The 20,304-nt window shown below is 32.4% G+C and overlaps 1 protein-coding gene across 3 annotated transcripts in view; it reads right to left on the bottom strand.

Moving 5' to 3' along the window:
- The window catches only part of LOC106459660 (transcription factor Sp3-like), a 42,482-nt gene that overhangs the window by 13,136 nt on the left and 9,042 nt on the right, over positions 1–20,304 (bottom strand). For all 3 annotated transcript variants that reach the window (XM_013919299.2, XM_022386196.1, XM_022386197.1), the window contains exons 3-5: positions 6,638–7,033; positions 5,054–5,255; positions 4,125–4,344 (exon numbers count right to left, since the gene is read on the bottom strand). In XM_013919299.2, the coding sequence (XP_013774753.1) occupies positions 4,125–4,344; positions 5,054–5,255; positions 6,638–7,033 (818 nt within the window). The remainder of the gene's footprint in view (positions 1–4,124; positions 4,345–5,053; positions 5,256–6,637; positions 7,034–20,304) is intronic.

Below are 20,304 nucleotides of genomic sequence, written 5' to 3'. Positions count from 1 at the left end.
CAACTCTGTATACTAGCAGGGTTTAAAATCAATTCCATTTACAGGCTGCTGGCTGCTGGGAAGAAGATTGTTACACACTTTTACCACAGTGTAGTGGCATCACAAGCTTTAAAACAGAAACAAATCGACATGAACATGTCTGGTAAAAAATTAATCAACAGTTGTATCACTCGATGGAACTCAACATATGAAATGTTAGATCATCTGTTAAAACTCCGGTGGCCTGTAACTGCTGTTCTGCCGGATAGTCAAGTAACAAAACCCAGTGATAGATACTTGGATTTAAAATCTGAACAGTGGAAACTAGCCAAAGAATTAGTGGAAGTTTTGGAAAACTTTAGTACTGCAACGACCTTTCGGAGTTATGAAGAAAATGTGTCCAATATTACATGGTATTCTTGACCAGCTAGAGCCAGACGTGTCGGATTCTGGCATAATCAAGCAATTCAAAGATATTGTGTCATCAGAGATCTCTGAGAGATTTGAACTCAAATCTTTGCATGCTGCACACCCAATGCTGTTGACAGCTATTATTGACCCTCGATTTAAAAATCTTACTTTGGGTATATACACAGAAACTGAACAACAAGCCTTAAAGAAAGGCATCAGTGAGCTGATGGAGATGTATAAAGAGTATGAAGAACATGAACCTGCTTCACACGAACCTTCTCCATCCGTTGTAAAACGATCAAAGAGATTGACTGCATTGGACAAACTCCTAGGTGAGGAGGCAGTGGTAGCAGAACCCTCTCTCAGCTCAGAATTGGAAAAGTATCTGGTCTAACCTTCTCCACATAGACGAGATAATCCACTTGTATGGTGGAAGTTAAATGCTGGTCGCTTCAAAGTTGTTTCATTTGTGGCTAAACGATTACTGTGCATACCAGCTACAACCACATCTTCAGAAAGAGTTTTCTCTATGACAGGCTTAACAGTCACTAAATTACGAAGTTCTTTAAAATCAAAAAATGTTGACGCATTAATTTTTTTGAACAAAAATTTAAGCAAACTGTCATTACAATAGTATTTATATTATTTATAGTGTGAGAGTGCATGTGTGTTGGTTTGTGACTGACAATACTATGTAATGCTACTAAATAAAAGCTTCCAGATTTCAGAAGGCCTGTAATCAAACTCTAGAAAATCTTTCTTGCTCAGACTACACAACTGCTGTCCAGTCATATTAAACTTTCACAGGTCAAACGCCTGAAGGTCAAACTCATGTACAATCAAACTGTAACAAATTAAATACATACATTGTTATAATATAACAAGTATACTCAATTGTAAGAAGCTTCGGTAGTTATCTTGCAAGAAGCTTCGAAGCACTACTTATAATATTCGTTTCAGCCCTAATGGGGAGTCAGGAACCCCTCCCTTATATACACACTTCTTTATACAGCATTAAAGAATACAGATACACAATTATAAATTAGAAACATAACACAATAGAAAAAAAAATTACACCCTATTTATCATTTAAGTAGCCTAAACATTGACTGTGGGTGCTAGTCAGCAGTTCAAAGATAATGACAATAGCCGATAACCTTAGTATCAATGAGAATTGAATCCAAGACCCTCATATCATAAGGCACTCCCCATTATGTAGCTTTGTGCTTAACAACAAAAAACATAATGGTAATATTTCAATTACTTGGATAATGGAATAATCCAAAACAGTAAATAATTTGAAACCCTAATTTTGATTAGATGACCTTTTTACAACAATCAATTTACTCAACTGTTGGTATAATCCAAAACATTAATAATCAGCATAACTAATTTTGATTAGTTGATCACCTTCAAGACAATTGATGTAATCATAATTTTGATTAGATGATCATCTTCAAGACAATTGATGTAATCATAATTTTGATTAGATGATCATCTTCAAGACAAGTGATGTAATCATAATTTTGATTAGTTGATCATCTTCAAGACAATTGATGTAATCATAATTTTGATTAGTTGATCATCTAAGACAATTGATGTAATCATAATCAATCAAAACAGCAATAATCAGAAACACTAATTTCAATTTGCTGATTATTTTCATGGCATTAATCCATCATAATTTTGATCAATCTGTTAGTTTATGAGACATGAATTGAGATAATTGGTGCATCTCTAGGCACTGGTGAACAGGCAGGTTCGTGCAAGGTGGAGGAAAAGAGATGCCCTGTAAGAGATGAAGAGATGGACCAAGAAAATAAAAAAGACAATAGGGAATTTTTGAACATGTTTCATTAGTCTGCCAGGTTCCACAGAAGAGAATATATACAGGCATGTCCACAAGGAACAAGAGATTCGAGTGAAGCCAGAGTCCCAAAAAGCTATAAAATATCTCATGCAAGAAGAGAAAGAGATATGAGAGCTTTGGCAGCCAGTAGCTCAGTGTCTCAAAGATGAAAGAAAATGGCTGTGTCAGCTCCCTGCAAATGAGTTGCAAAAGGATTCTCAAGGGAATCAGATACTGAGTGGGGCTCAAAACAGACTTGGAGAATTGTACTAGCCAACCTAAACAAGACACCACCTAGTATAGGAGGCTTCTTTGGATGGAGCATGAAGGAGCCAATTATCCCTTTCGTAGTGGTAATGGACAACCCAATAAATGCACTCATGATCCAACTGAAAATTTAAGTGGCTATAGCTAACCCAAAGGAATGGGCTCAAAAGTCAAAAATCTTTTCATCATGGTCAGATTGAAGAAAGTGACACGGTAATGGACAAACCAGTATCATCCACAGCCCTAGAGAAAACATCTACCTCAGACTGAGAAAACTGTTCATCTTAAACTGAAGGATGCAAAGAAACTGATTCAAGAATAAAAGATCTATGACAGGGTGCAAATCCTATTTTCTTGGGAACAACAAAAAGACAGGAGTAAAAATCCAGGAGGGGCTGAGGGCCTATTCCATGTTGTTCATAACCCATGAAAAAGAAAAGTCTCCTTTAGGTGCTAATGTGGGGTGGAAAGACAACAGAACAAGGTGTGTAGCTCCCACCATACTGGAACTGAGAGATAGCTACAAAAGCAAATCAACTTTGTGATTCATGACAGCCAACCCTCCAAGAGGGGACCACATCAAAAAGGAGCAACAGGAGAGGGGGCAATCCAGTAAGACTCCTGAGGAGGATATACATGTTGGGACCCTCAAGATAGAGAAAATCTGAAAACCAAAGTAATCAGAGAAGATTGTTGATAGACAGCCTCAGGTCAAGTTTTCAAAGTGTAAGAAACACATCCAAAGACCTTGTCTTGAAGAAAAAGTGTCAAATGGGGATCCCCAAGATAAGACTGAAGAGAGCAAGCATCCAAAAGTAAGGCATCCTGAATAAGCAAACCCCAGAAACAAAGAAACCAAGTTAACTGGGACACAATGGAAGAAGAAAATCAATGGCAAGGTGAAAAACAGGTATTTGTATATTCCCCCAGTAAAAGCAACATAGTCATAAAGCCTCAAAAAGGTGAAGCATGGACAAAAAGTAAAGAAGTTGAGTATGTAAGAAAGACAAGCAGATGAAAGTGAGACAGAAATGTAAAATAAAAAAGGGGAAAAACTAGAAATCCCCAAGTGGAAACAAGACACTATAGTGATGGAGGCTCATGCAACAAGATGGCCTTGAGATTCAGGAAAAAAACAGCTAGAAAATGAGAAAACCATGTAATGTAATCCAAGCAGTGAAAGTTGCAAGTGAGATTACCTGATCCTCATCACAAAAAGAGAACTAGAAGCAATAGTGAAACTAGTTTAAAGATGGGGTAAATGCACCTGAAGTAAAAGAAGCAGAAGGTCAGTAATACTGGAACCGAAATCAGTATGGAATCAACCAAGTGATGCAAAATGGTGGTAATATCACTGACCGTCAGAGTGCCTCCAGTTGCCATTACAGTACTGAATGACTCCTGTTGAGGAGTCTCAGGACGTTATGAAATGATGGAAACATGAATGCATAATCCATATGATCTATGAAACTGATTTTTTTTAGAAATACAAATTGGCCTGGTATGTCAATGGCACACAGACCTAGGTCCTTAATGTCAACATCGAAGAGTACTTAAAACCCATACAGTTGGTCAACAAAGTGATGGTACATACAACATATATTAGTCTGAGACTAACCTTCCCTCTCCATCTCGACAGTTAGGGCAAGTACAGGCTACACGACGAATTCTCCTTGGATAATCTGTGTTGCTACCATCAGTTGAGGTAACGGATGATGAGGTGGATATTTGTTGAGCTTGTGTGATGGACGGCTGGGGATGAGATGTGGTGGTGATAGGTACTGCTTCTACTACATGCCACTTGATTGGTTCACTAGGATCAGGTTGAAGGTGTTGAGCTAAACAAAAACAAATTTCCTGTGATGTTTAGAATAATTTCTTATATATCTCTTTCTCAAAAATCCTTAGAATAACAATTTATAACCTTATTGAATATTTTTACAATTCTGAAATAATTCAAATCTGATGTTGACTAGACTAGGCATAAATATCCTAACAGACATACAACAAAGATACTACCACTAATGCAGTTAAACTGTTACGAACAGAATATATACCTAACTATGATTAAATATAGTTAAAATATTCTACCAGGCTTATCATAGCAAATTAGAATGTTTAAAATGTTGTATATTATAATATATTATGCAACTTCTAAATGCTTATTTATATCCAGATCAAGTTTTTTTTTGACAAGTTGTGTGTGTAAAAAGCTAAATTCAGCCTCAGATCATCTGGCCACTCATAATCTCTTATATATATAATGAGTTATCCTATCATAGCAAATTAGAATGTTTCAAATTTTTTTTATTATAATATACTACAAAACTTTTAACTCATGTTAAAGACTGTTTTGTCTAAAATCTTAAATTTGTGTCTTGGCAATATTATTTATTCATTACAGTGATGTATTTTTTTTTTTTATCACAATATGCGATCATATAGCAAATGTTAAGAATACAGCCACACCAATGTATCATAACATACTTAAAATTTTCAAAATCAGTCATTCATTTATTGTTTAACCACAGTACATTAAAATATTACCAATGACTTGTGTTCCCCCAATGGTCTGTATTGTATGTATTGGACTAACTGGCTCAGTTACTTGATTCTGACTTCCAGTCTGGATGCTTGGTGTAGCAATGACACTTCCATTTGGAGAGATGCTTAGGTATTGACCTTGTTGACCTTGAATCTGAATATTTTGTAGCCCAGCCATTGTTGGAATACCCTGAATTCCCTGAACCTTGATACACAAACAAACAAGATTATTCATTTAGTTCAGGATATCTTGCCCACCGAGAATCACATTAGGCGCACCTAGATTTATTTTTTAATAATTAAAATGCACTAAAAAAACAGTTAGTTGTAAGAGGCTTAATTTTCAACACTTCTTATGAAATAGAAGATTCCACTCGATTGAGTAAAAGTCATCAAGAAACTAGTATGAAAAATCTACTATAAACTGACACAGAAACTACTTAATGATAAACATACATTTGTAATAAAACCAGTGATTGAAGGATATTCTAGCACCATGACCAATACTTTATTGCAGTGCACATCAACATCAAATACCTTTTTTATATTTCATGACTATGCAAGTTATAGAGGTTTCAAAGAGCTTTCCAGGTTCAACTGGGACTTCTGTAACAAATTGGTTACATTTTATATTATAATTTTAAGCCTAGGTAGTCTTATGCCAGTACAAAAAATCAAAATGTTATGATATCTCTCTGATCAAGACTTGAACCAGGCAACCTTCACTCAAAATAGTGCTCTAAGGATGATGCCACTAGAACTCAAGTCCCAAACAGATAACCTTCATTAGCTATAAACTTTAGTTGAAAAATAAAATAAAACAAAGTTTTTGTTCTTTTAGTTCTCTTAATAACTTTTGCATACACTTCTAGATATGAACAGTGTTTTTTACCACAAGGAGTATAGTTTACCTAGTCAATCTCTGCTAGTGTTTTCATTTTTCTTACTTAACTGTGAAATTTACTCTACTTGAAAAAGCTTACCCATGGAGTTCGGGCCAGCCTAGAAGACATAAGCTAGTCCAAAATCCATACACTAAGCTAACAATGTAGAATAATTATTATAATAAAATAATAAACATAAAAATAAAATTTGAAATAATGAAAACTAATAAACAAAAGTAAATATATTAAATATTCTAACTACCCAACACTGTTTATCCAAGTGAGAAATACTGCACTGTGGTAAAAGTTTCACTTGTTTAGGTCTACATCCAAGTAAGAACTACCACAGTGTCAGAAAAGTTACATTTGGCTCTGCCAGCTTAGTATATTTAGGATAGTCCTAAATCCATATGCTCAGTTAACAATGCGAGACAATCTTCATAATAAAAAAATTATAATTATAATAAATATAATAACTAATACTGTTAATAAGATTCACTTTAAAAAAAAAAGGGTACAACTATAGTTGCTAGAAAACAAATTACTCAATTACCCATAAACCCTACTAAGTTTTTGTTTTAAATCCACACACCTACACATAAAAAGAACCTACCTACTTGCATAAAATATTCTCCTAACTTTGTCTATTTTCAATTTACTACTTTGTATAACTACAATGGGTTATGAAAACCATTGAACTTACCTGAATGACATTTGATGGTCTTAATCCAATTACATTTGAGACATTAATTGCGGATGATGGCCACCAGTTGGAAGCCCCTCCTTGGGCTATAATCTGACCCATCTGATGACCCTGGACAACTTGTCCAGAGGGTAGCTGCAGATTTTGAACACTCACTGACTGACCACCAGACACAACAGACGTATTACTTGAAGCAGATGGAACAGTAACAGTCTGACTTTGGCTGGTACCAGACATTTCTGCAGATATCACAGAAACAGATGTCACAACTGGAGTTAGTGCAGTAGTGGTCCAAGTGGTTGAAGTAGCTGTGTTTTGAGTTGGATTCTGAGCTAGCTGAAGCACTTGAATAGGAGTTCCTAGTTGCACTTGTTGAAGCTGTCCTTGGGAAACAAGCTGAAAGAAAACAATGTTTTAAAAACTTAATATTTCTACCAATGCATAACCTGACTTGCCAATTTGAAAGTGTCAACTGCTGTTTTAAAGGAAAATTGATGTAAAACTTGTCCAATAAAAATACTTTTATATTTATCAGAAAGCTCAATTCAACAAATAAGCTACAAGCTAAAATAAGAACAATCTTGAAAACACCATATTTTTTTTAATGGTGAACTGTTTGACAACTGACATGCCCCTTAGACTATAAAAATTAGTTATTAAGTATCTTTCGCATTCTTGATTTCTTGTCATCTCAGCCAGAAACTAGAAATCAACATAACAAAGTTTGCCTATTTTATTAGGTTGCACAAGAACATATTACCAAACTGTCAAATATTAACAACATTAAAATATTTTAGAAAATCACAATATATTGTGCTATACATGAATATGCTTAAAATAAAGTTTAATAAAGTAGTGACAAAACATATTTTTCTTATATTGCTGTTAGCTTTTATCTAGAATAGTGTTTGTTCTCTGTTGTTATCACTTAAATAATTTTATTCTTTTGCCTACTTTTATGATCTGCATCTAGTACAAAGAATTGACAGTGATATATAGCTGAAGAACTGGCAGTAATATATACACATAGCGTAGCAAAAAAGAGCATATTTTATAATGGTAGTAAAATACAGACGATTATCACAAAATATTGTTTTTAGACACCATTTATAAACATATATATATAATTTTGATACAAAATAGGTATTTTTAATCTTGTAAATTTTAACAGAGTTATATCTTACTGAACCCAAAACATGATTGAAATAAATTTTTCAATGACAAACATGATTCAGGTATGAAAAATCTGAAACAATAATCTTGGCAAAGAAGTTAATATTTAGTTTTTCACTAACTCTTTTTTTGGAATACTATCCCAGAAGCCAAATAGTTAAGTACATCTCAACATACTCAATTAACAAGTTTCTATAAAAGGCACTACTGTACATAACTGTCATTGATTTTCTTTTTTTTTCAACCTTCCTATTACACAAGTACTCAGTCAGCTTGGGAATGATATTAGAAATTTATTTATTTAGATGGAAAATACATATAACATCCAACAAGTGAAGTATAGATAATCTTCCAGAAGAGCAGGAAATATTACTTTGTCTAAATACACAAGTATGAAGTTTGGTTAACCATTTATTAAGATTTTTTTTTTTTAATTTATGAAAACATATTGAATAAATCTTCCTGAACTCAACTAGATGAGTTCAAACAACTTTCTGGAATATCATAGAAACTAGTAACAACAAGAATTTGTCAAAGTGTCAGGTTAATATAACAACACAGAATTCCTGATGAGTAAACTGGAATGGATGGCCATTGCCTGTTGTAAAAACACAAGTGTAGAGGACAACGTTTCGAAAGTCTTCCATCTTGTGTCCTTACAACAGGCAGTTGCTGTCCATTCCAGATTACTCATCAGGAATACTCTGCCTAAACAATCTATCAAAGAATAGAATTCCTATTTTTATTAATAAGCTAGATTAAGCAAGTAACAATTTGTCTAAATAATTTTAATATATAATCCTATAATATTAGCAAACAACAAAAGAATCATTTTAAATAATCTTAAAAGTACAGATAATAGTAATATAGTAAAGTTTTAATCTGATAAAATACTTCCTGTGAGGTATCCAGTCAGTTCAACCCCTGGTGCTCAACTCATCACTTTTATGTCAAACCATGATGTAATACTCAGTTGTAGTAATCTAATATTTGTTTAAAATAACCACGTAATAGGAATAGTTCCTTTACTGTTACTACAAGTGGTCTTCTGGCTATATACTGATTCCACTTCTTTTGCTTTTCCTAGCTATACTATATGGTAGCACTGTGTAATTATTGGATTTTGCTAATTGATTAATCATCAAGCTCATTAATTGATTACATTCAACTAATCAATTATTCTAACATGAGATATGAATAGCTGTAATAATTGAAAACAGTAATAACTAGAAATATTAATTTTAATTACTTAAATATTTTATGATATTAAACAATGTAATTGTAATTTCAACCAAGTGATTGTTTTACTACTCAATGCTCAAAAGTAATGAATTATATAGATTAATTTCCCAGCTCTACCATATGGCACTTTGTTTTCCAATAGTCTCATTCACTCTGAATGTCAATGATGACCTTCCATGGTTGCCACTTTCACCTTACTAGTGCAGACGAGGTTGATATCCTGCCAGTAGAGTCTTGCTGGATTTGACAAAAGGGTTTCTCTCGTGAACTTGTCAGCTTCCTCATTTAGCTTTACCCTTGCATAGCCTGGTACATCCAGGTAACAGACTGATGGCTTACCATGCAGTTTTAAGTGACAAGAAACACAAATTGTGGGATTTAAAAGTTTTCTAATATCCATAAAATGCAGACTTGTGAGACAATATATTACCTAGTTCCTTCTCTAAAAAATGAACAGAAGTTTTTGACAATCAAGTGTAAATCTAATATGGCTATGTTGCATTAGACCAGTTTACTAAGGACTGAGTGAAATCAACGGTACTTAAACAAGTTCTTGTCAGTTTTTTTTTTAATTTTGCAAATTTTAAAGAATTAACTGTAAATTAATTTGCTTTAAAACAAAGTTCTGAGTTTTTGACTTAATAATCTAAACAATGAATATTTCATAAAAATGTTAATTTACTTGCTTTGACTTTGAAGCACTTTTTACAACTCTATGAAACCATGAAACGTATACTAGATTTACTCTGTAAAGATACATAAGTAATAGAAGGAAACTTTAAAATGGATTTAATTAATGGAGTTACTTATGTTGAAACTAAAGATTCAACATCAACATCTGTTTATAAAGATTTTCTCGTGGATTTAAAGTTTAGCATTATCTTACTCATATAAATGACATTTTTTTGGCTTTAAAAGTTATTAGCATATTAATATCATATTTGTGAAGATCCAAATAACCAACCAGTTACACCAAAATAGGCTTCAATCAACTTATTCACAAAAGACACATGTAAAGAAGAAGTCTCATCATTAAGAGAGGCACTGGGAAAGTGAAATAAACTTACCCAAGCATAAAAGACCTGAAAATAAACACCACAGGGTTGAAATAAATAATGAAAAACTGGACCCCAGGTAAGGACAATGTCCAGATAGTTGGACTCACCTCCTCTTTATTCCAAACACTTTTAATTGAAAAAAAAAAGAACTCTCTAAGTGAAGCTGTTATCAAAGTAACATGATGAATAATTATGGATATATCTTAAATTTCCAAAAAGTGAATTTAGAACATACAGATATTGAGCAGAAGTGGAACCTAGTAAATAAAAAAGCAGAAAAAAAGAAATCAGCAAACACATGATCAACAAGCTTGTAAATAACAGTTTCAGAAAGACAGAGATAAAGCTCAGAAAGAGCAGAACATACAAGCAAGATTCTGACCCTCAAGTATTCAATCACTGCCAATTCTGACTCTCAAGTATCCAATTGCTGATCATTCTGACTCTCAAGTATCCAATCGCTGCCCATTCTGACTCTCAAGTATCCAATCACTGCCCAATTTCTAGACGCAGTATGACTGCAAATCATCAGGCTGATCAACAATTAGTGTCCACCCAATCATGAGAAACACGATTCTCTAAATAAACAAGAAAACCAGTGTTGTAAGATTGTGTCAAAAATAAAAGGTGGGGTAAGTTATGGCATGAGTCAGTAGCAGATGAAAAAAAAGTGTGGCTATGGCTGAATAATAGGATAAGATAGATTTCCAGAATAAAACAACAAATAATAAGATATCAAAATTATAAAAAAATGAAATGGCATAATAGTGGCAGCAAGCACAGGAGCAACACCTAACAACTGTCAAGGTTAGTTAAAAGTTGTACAACACAGTGGCATAACAAAAACACACAAAAAATAATAATTAGTATGACTTGACACAAGTACCTTCAAAATACGAACAACTAGTGCAACATCCAGAATAGAAACAATCACACATAATTGTACATGTTTAAAGTAATCAATGACAGAAAGGATCAAAGTGCATTACAGTATGGTGCAATTTTTAAAATTAAACAGGGTTTCTTTTTTCTTAGCATCTATTCATCTTTCACTGAATCTATCATTTCAAAGTGTTCGATGTTTGGCTTTTCACTACAATTTTTGCTTAGATAGTTGTAAATTTCAGAGTTGTAACATCCAACTAACAACATTACTGCATCTGAAACTAGGGTGGTAGAAGGAACGATGCAGAAAAGGCTTTGTATAGTCACAACTTAAAACCATAGGTTTATTTCTTTATTTAAAGATAAGTTTATAAAGCTGAAATTCTTGATTTTCATTTTGAATGTTCATTTCTTAACATTATAAAAGTAACAGTTAATTCACTGAATGCCTGGTTATGGAAAAATTTTATGAAATTATAAATAAATATTGTAAACTTTGACACAAAACTCAATCCATTGTAATCAGTGTTTTTAAACTTTTGTGTTGATTATAAAACTAGCTAGTGCAGCTAATGAGGATTGTAACTTAATTTACATAGTTTCTTGGTCTGGCTCAGATACACTACATGAAGAAATTCCACTAACCAACTGGCTAACTCACTCAACAAATTTACTCAGTTTGACAGTCCAACTGGTTTATTCCCAATTCCCAGATTATTTCATGAAGTTTTTTTTTTGCTGACTTAATTTTCTACACATATCCTTAATTAGTTTAACACTTTATTGTTACTAGTACATGTTTTATCACATGTGACCTTAAATATTTAAATCAATTCTACCAATGCAACTTTTTTGGGCAGTGTAGGCTGCTTAATTAAAATCACCCACCACTTGCTTCTCAGCAAGCCATTTTCTCTAACACTTATTGTTGTCAGAATTTATAATATAATATATTTTTGCCAATTGTCAAAATAAAAGGCTTTTTCTTACACTTCTTAATAGTATAAATATATATTATGTTGTTTTTGGGCTTAGGATTCTTCTACAATAAATTCAACAATAGATGAACAGCATGCACTTCACTTGTTTTCAAAATAATATTTTATATTCAAAACAAGATAACCTATGTATGATAAATTCTTCGACATTATAGATATTATAGGCATATCATAAACACTATATATGTAGTTCTCTCCTTCTTGTCAAATATCCACTTAGGCCTATTCAATTACTTTAGAATTTTAGTTGACAAGCCGAACTATCTTCTCTATTTCTATTGCACTAGCACTCTCTGTGATTCACTTACAATTGTGGTGCGAGTTATCGTAATCATTTTGCCTTCTTTATTTTAAATATTTTCTGTTCCTTTTGTCAAAGTGCACTCACGCTGATTCAATTACTATAGAACTATGCTTTGATGGAATAATTATTCTTCTTATCTCCTTTTCTACTGTTAGTCTTATTCTAACATATTAAACATTAGTCCTATGTTAATCGTTAGGCCAATCACTTCTACAATAGCTAACTTCACGCCAAACTTTTCTTTGCCCATAACTTTGCTCTCTTCTGCTATTGTCTATTTCTGTTTTTGCTCGTCTCACACTATTTATATCTTTATCACTTAATCATCTGGCCTTCTAGAAATTTATATATTATCGATGTCAATGTAATGCATGTGACATTCGATAGTCCAAGAATTGTCTGCTTTTAACTGTTATTATAACAAAAACTAAACAATAATAAAACATTCACTCCCAAAATAAATTAGTCAATAATATCTAAACTAAACAGTCTTTAATATCATGACAATTATTACAATGTTTTTAAATTCCATAAAATTAATATTCTATGTGTTGCATATTTCAAAATTTTGTCCATTTTTTTCAGTCCATATATTATAAACTTACAGGAAAAAGTTTTATTCTTTTCCAAGTAAATAACAAAATGGTTTTAATACTTAAATTTAACATACCTACTTCTAACATATGCTTGCATGTTTGGATTTCAATGAAATTTCTACTTCACCCAGAGGAAATATGCTAATGCTCTCTATAAGCTAGGGCTGTATTTTTTATCCCATTTATGTCTTCTTTTTTCAGCCTATTAGCATTTAATAAATTTATATTTCCAATATTTTTTCAGTCAGCTTACATTTTTCTGTTTGTTTATTTGTCATGTCAAGCACTTTATTGTGGAATTTTAAGTGTTTTCATAATCCAATAAGTTCTTTACTTGCTTTGTTCTTTTAAGTTTAAGTCTATGGTTGTCACTTAATATTCTGAAAGCTGTATATTTTTTGTGTGGTTTTCAAAAAAATTAAAAATTTAAATCCTCTATTTTTTTCCAAGGAAAAAATATTTTACAGATTTTAAAAGAGGCAATCATGTAAGCACTTCTATTTTCATCAACATGATTAAGTCAAGAGATCCAGAGTTATGGACATTAAATTTTACTCAAAACCTACACCCGTAATTTATGTCAGAGACTTACGTAAGAACCTTTGGAAAACAAGCAGTTTTTACTTTTGACCTTCAGTTGAAACTCAAAATAAAAATATTTTCATGAAAAGATCAATATCTGTGCTTCTCATCTACAAAGTTATAGAAAGGTAATATTCTATTTCCTATAGAACAAAAATTAAACCTAACCCCAAAGAAACAATAATATTCAGATAATATAACCTGTAAACAGCTAAACAAATGTTTCATTTGAATCATATGACCTCCGTACAACATAACAGTTGATGAACCCATGACCCAGTAAGACTGAAAATAACTTATTTTTGTTATTTTGCCCAAATCACAAGTGGTAGGAGGTTATCATCCACATGATTTGCTATGGAGTGGCCCAGACAACTAACCTAATTCAGTACAATCAGCTTGATTGGTATGTTGTTAACTGCAGTAAAACATGTTTTTAAGGCATCATTAGTATTTCTCTAATTGTGATAATATATCGAACATTACTTTGTACAAACAGCAGGAAAGAATGAAATAAAAAATATACACAATTGCAACAAAGGGTGGCTTACATATATTTGGGGGGGGGGATAATTTTATATTCCACTCCTTTCAGTTCTCACTTTTGATATGAAACTAGCTAATCTTGTAAAAACACTTGCACACCATTTAATTTTCATGTACTCTACACTACATACATGTAGATAGGTCAGTGGAGCACACTGCTAGCTTTATCAAGTACATGTAGTTTCTCATTCACTATCTTTTTTTATGGCCAATGTCTGTTCTTCTGACCTACTAAGGTTTTTTCTTCAAATGTGTTTTTTACATAATGATATATTATCCCCAAACAAAAGATAAAACTCATTCTATTACAAAGTCAACAGTCCATTTACAAAGGTGTTGGTGCTAAGCAGATGAATAAACTTGTAGTATCACATCAGAAAGTATTAAAAAAAGCTGACCATGTACACTTTATAGTGGAGTTTTCCTATTTCATTAAAAAAACAAAATAAAGCCAAGATATTGAAACTATCTAGGATGAAGATGGCTATGAGATATCCATTTTCAATAAAAATTTAAATAACAATGGTGATAACTTTTGCCCAGAACAATTACTTTTCATTTGAAATTCTGAATATTTAGAAAGATCAACCAAAGTGTTGCATAGTTACCAACTTAAGTATTTTCTCAAAGTCTATCAGGGCCACCCAGAGCTAACTTAAAATATGGAGGCCCCAATATATTATAGGGCCTTATATTTAAAGTACAAAATTGTTTTAAAGTTAGTCAATTAATTAGCATAGTCAATGCTTTTTCACATAGAACTTATAAAATAAACTCAAGGCAAAGGTAACTCTGAGTTGGCACCTAACTGAATGCCAATCGTCAAAACAGTTTTAAAACATATTTCATATTTTAGGAGTACTACGAGCCCTGGTATTGGGCAGAGTGCTTCATCAGCACTAAATATAGCAGATATAGTGTGGTTGACACATAGTTATACATTCTTCTTTACTTTCACTTATATCTTCTTAGAATTATTATCTTCCATTGATATCAGAGTCATTTGATTCGATGAGAGAAAAATAAAACTTACATTGCTGGTTTGCCAGTTCCTCTGAATGAAGAGTAAAGTTATTTCAAGTAAAAGTAAATAATAATAAATAATTGGTGTTAAAATAAATAAAGAAAGAATAATGGGTTATTAATCAGTACTCTAATTCATATTTATAAACAACACACAAAACTGATAAAAATCACATTTCTGGTTTAATTCAATGTCCCCCTTAAGGTAAAAAACCCAAAACTGAATGCAATACTCCAAATGAGGCCTAACCAGTGACCTAAACAATTCAATAAGTATAAAGAGGTTATAGTTTAAGTTCAAAATATGGCAATTTGATTTGGATATGGTGCCATCTGTTTCAAGATTATGTATATATAAAACGAGTAAGACTTCAAAGCAAGAAAAGCACAGATAACATCATGGTTGAGAAAACCAATTCAATGTAAGAAACCCTCAAATGCTTTTATGTTTTAGATAAAAATGTAACATCACACCACTTTTTCCTCAGTGGCATATAAGGGAATCCCATTTTTTTCTTAATGTAAGAACACAATTTAGAGATTAACCAAAAGACCATCCAGCCAAAATTCAAGGAAACATCACACGGGTAATAATGGAAAATGAGAAAAATGGCAACATTTCTTTTTCTCAAAGCTAAATTGTGTACTTTGTTTACTTGATAAATATTTTTCTTTCTTTACATCTCACTAATGCCATAACAATTGACACCATTATTACCAGTGCCAATTATTTTTCTCATTTATCGCATTTTTACCAGCTTCTTTTCTAACACTGCATTTTTATCAGACATTCAGCCCACCAAAACCCAACACATCCTTTACTGAACAAAACTTTAAAAGAATTTAAACTAATACAACACCATTTCACAAACTATTTCACAAATTTATAACTCTACCAAATAAAATAATTTTTCTGAAAACAAATCCTCATTTGGACAATTAAAACTTAGTCCTATGGTCAATAATATTCAAGTTATCATTTTCAAACTTTTCATTCCTCTTCCCAAACAAGCCACCCATAATGTAAACAAGTAGCCACAAGTAACCTGTAGCCCTATAATCCAGAAAAAAACTCTCCTTGTACATCAAATGTTTTAAACCACATATCATTCTACTAGCCTATCTCTGCATTTTTTCCAAATACTGATACTTTGACAAGCATCAAAACTACACTGTTTAACAGTAATAATTCTTTTAGTTGTGGGTCATTTGGAGTTATGGTTTATTTAAATAATCAGATACAAACAGTAGGAATTCTGTATCAGGAATGAGTGGCAAAACTAATCAAAGAAAAGCAAAGTGGTTGATAAAAAGTATACCACTTGAACCAGACAGCTTGTTGTGCTCGTGAAGGAATATCAAGGAAGGTTCACAGGACCACAGATGAGTGGTCAAGCCAAAATGAGTGAGTTATCACTTAATGAACAAACTATTTAATGCTTAAGTAGTGATAGTCATATTCTCACCTCTATTTAAGATGTATAATTTAACTTGTTACAGCTAATTGCAGTGAATAATGTAAAAACATAATGAAGTATATAATGAACTGTATAGGCTTAACTATGAATTAACTATTATTTCATCAATAGTATAATGTTACCTTTCTCACAGCTCCTTGTTACATGACAAAATATAACAAAATGTAAAGGGGGAGAAAAACAAACGGATGCACCAGGAAGTTGTTGTTTTTTGCTGATTTGATACATCACAAGTTAAAAGCACTGTTACAATTTTTCTAATCTATTTTAATGACTGAAAAATTGAAGTAATTATTTACTAAATGCCAATGTTTTGAGGTTCCATCTTTAACTTCTTTAAGTGAAAGTTGAATGTAAATTAGTAAATTATTGGTAATAGGGCCATTGTAGGAAAAATGTATTCCTGGTAAAAATGAAAACTGCCTATACTCTCAATGACATGACTTTGAGAGACCATGAGTTTTAATAAAGAAAGTTACAAATCTATTTAAAATAGCCTATTTTTTCTCAGCTTGTCTCACATAACAGTTAAATCCTATTAAATATTTCAGATTAATTATGGCTGTCAGACTATACAACATTATTTCAAAAGAGCTGGGTTCCTCACAAAATGACAGATGAACACGAGAAAAACTTGAGTTTTTGTGAACAAAAAAACAGGCAAAAAAAAAAAGCATTTTAGACTGAAAAGTATGTTAAAAGATGGTTCAGTTGATAAGTCAGCAAAATCAAAAGTAAAGATAGTTTTAAATACATAATGAAATGTATTGCATGTCACAATATGATTTTTCTGAGTGATTCTTAACCCTACTGAAAAGGTTCCAAAAAAAAGGATAATTTGAATGAAGTATATTATATTAAAAGTAAATTTAAATCAGTTTCATAAGTTCATACATTACTGTATGAGTGCATTTTCTCGCTTATTTACCTTATTAGATTTCTTCAACACGTTTAATTATTCTCTTGTAAATCTTGTAACTTAATCCAATCTATATTAAGTGTAAACAATTCTTATACACTTAAGTTATTTTTGAAGATCAAACAAATGTTGCTCAAATGTAGAAGAAGCCACAACATCAACATTTTTCTTGCCTGAAAACATATTTCCAATAGATACCTACCTCCACACACAGAACAGCTTGATTCCTTCACACATCTGCCTACAAGACTTTCATGCCACTAGCCTTGAACTACCTCCAACCCAAAAAAACACATGTTTAACATGAAATGTGCTAGTGCATTATGTTATCATCATGCAATGACAGCCCTCCACAAATAGGAGGGCAACACAATCTCTTTGTACAGTAGCTTCCACTAAACACTTGAGCTCAAACTAAATTCATTCTTTTATCAGCATAGTCTAGAATGTATGTCTTCCAAAATTGTTAATTAATTACTTGAGATATGCAATAACTTATGACCTTGTTAATATTTGTTCCAGTTTACCTGGCTTAGTGTTCATGTTTCACATAACTAATAAGGCTTCTTTAATTTCACTTAGCAAAAAACATTTGGTGATTACCTGCCATTATGACTTTCTCATGTGACAGTGAAATATCTTTTATCTCCATGGGGGGTGGACACCTTAACTTCTCTTTCCATTTGTAGCACCCAATTTTCATGCTTTCATCTCTTTGTTACCACCATTTTGCATTGCTTCTCACCACTTCACCTCATTTCTGAGGCAATTTATTATTCTCCAGAGGGGCTTTCTGGAGAGGCTTGTTCTCTTCTTTTCACCACAATGGTCCATGATTTTTTTCTGCTCTACTCCTACTTACTTGGTTCCTCTGCTGTAGAGTGTTGTTTGGACATGATAAGCTCCTATATAACCTATGTTTCCCTTCTGCTTATTTCTGATCTTTGTCAGGCTAATTTTTTTGTTCAGAGGTCTTTGAGGATGTTCCTAACCCACTGGAGACCTGAGCCAAGATAGTTAGGTCTCAGTCTTTATTGACTACGTTTGTTTCTCATCTTTTTCAACCTTGCTTTTTTATTTCTCCTCCTATCCTGCTGAATCCACATCTCCCTTTCCCATTCCAGGGAAAAGCTGGTACCAGAGAAGTGACTGCCCACTTCTTTGGCTTGCACTTGCCAGATTTTAAAAATAGGGTTATGGGGTCACCTATTACACTGTCTTCAGTAAAGGACCTTTCTGGTAGGCATCTGATAATGATATCATGCACTAGTGCAATAAGGTTTGAAAATGGCTTGACTGGGTAATGTAAGAAACTTTATTACAAATGTATAATGTTTTGAAAAGCTTATGTTATCATCAGTTATGTAGTTTACATAGAAACAGGAATATATATACATACACACACACACACTCACACAGTATGGAACAAAAGTCACATGACTGGAAATTGCTTAACAGATAAGTAAAGGTATCTTGGTCTCCCAGGGTGTTGGTTTAGAGTAGGGCTGTTTTTGTTCAATTAAGAAAGCTTCCTTTATTTTGCATTTGTTGATCTTTGGTTCTTTGTTTAAAACTACACTGTTTTGTATAGATATACTGTTTTTTTTTGTTACAATGATGTTAAACATGGAAGGTTTTTTTATTATGTCTCCAAACTTTATCTCTAAAAAGTGGGTTCCTTATCATCAAATTTGAATGAAGCAATTTTGCAATTCACATTAAATATGTTTTTAGGTGGAAAGTAGCTCAAGACTAGTGGCATTCAAATCTCACATGTAGATGCATGAAGGAATCAAGCTATCCTAAGTGCAGCAATGGGGTATCATTTCAGAACATAGAATAAATCATTCAAATATGTCAAAGCATACTTATATAGTAATCATAACAAAACTTTATTGATTAATCCCTCAAACATTGCTAATGCATTAGAAAATCCAACTGGTAATATGTACAATAAGATAAAAATGCTATTTTGTATCTACTTTTAGAGCTAACACACAATTTCCAGTAAACATAAGAAAAGTCTTAAAATACTAATGAATTTTAACCTGCCCAAGATATTTGACACATTATTGATATGTGGTAATGAAAATTTATCTTTCACTGTAACATTGCTTAATTTCCTACAAAATCTAGTGCCTGCACTTTTTCTTACAAACAATAATAACTGGAGAAGCACAAAGGTTTAATAACATCATCCTGCAACATTTGATCTAAATGTTTTTCAATATGATTTTGTTTAAACTTTAATACTCTATATGATGAAGAAGATACTGGTATTGCACTTGAAGTTTTAATAACAAGCATTAAGACACTTTTTTTTAACAGACTTGGTACATATTACATATAAAAACAATATGGGACCTGTTGGTCCATCTAGACAGTCCTTTCCAGTAAACTAAACTTTGAAATAAAAATAAAACACTCACAAAGCCAGCTCTTATCATTCAAATATTTATCAAGTTTTCCCTTAAACTCCCTTAAGTTAACTGCATCCACCACATCTGAAGACAACCCATTCCAATGGCCAACCTCCTATTAGAAAAATTAAAGATGACTCCAACCTCCCAAAACTTATATTTGTATCCTGTAATCATACCATTTTCAACATTAAGTACAAAAAAAAAGTGATGCATCAATACTATCAATTCCCTTTAACTCTTCTCTTTTCTATAGAAAAACAATTTCAGAGATCTTAAACCTTTCCCCATATAACTACCTTTTCATCCCAGGGGCTCTCCTCTGAACCCTTTCCAACAATTCAATATTATTCTTAACAGGGTGGTTGGCCTCTGGAATGGGTTACTTTCAGATGTTGTGGAGGCAATAAATATAAGTGAGTTTAAGAGAAAGCTTGATAACT

Source organism: Limulus polyphemus, unplaced genomic scaffold (assembly GCF_000517525.1).
Source record: "Limulus polyphemus unplaced genomic scaffold, Limulus_polyphemus-2.1.2 Scaffold645, whole genome shotgun sequence".
In the NCBI taxonomy this organism is placed as follows: domain Eukaryota; kingdom Metazoa; phylum Arthropoda; class Merostomata; order Xiphosura; family Limulidae; genus Limulus; species Limulus polyphemus.
This window is presented reverse-complemented; position numbering and strand designations above follow the sequence as displayed.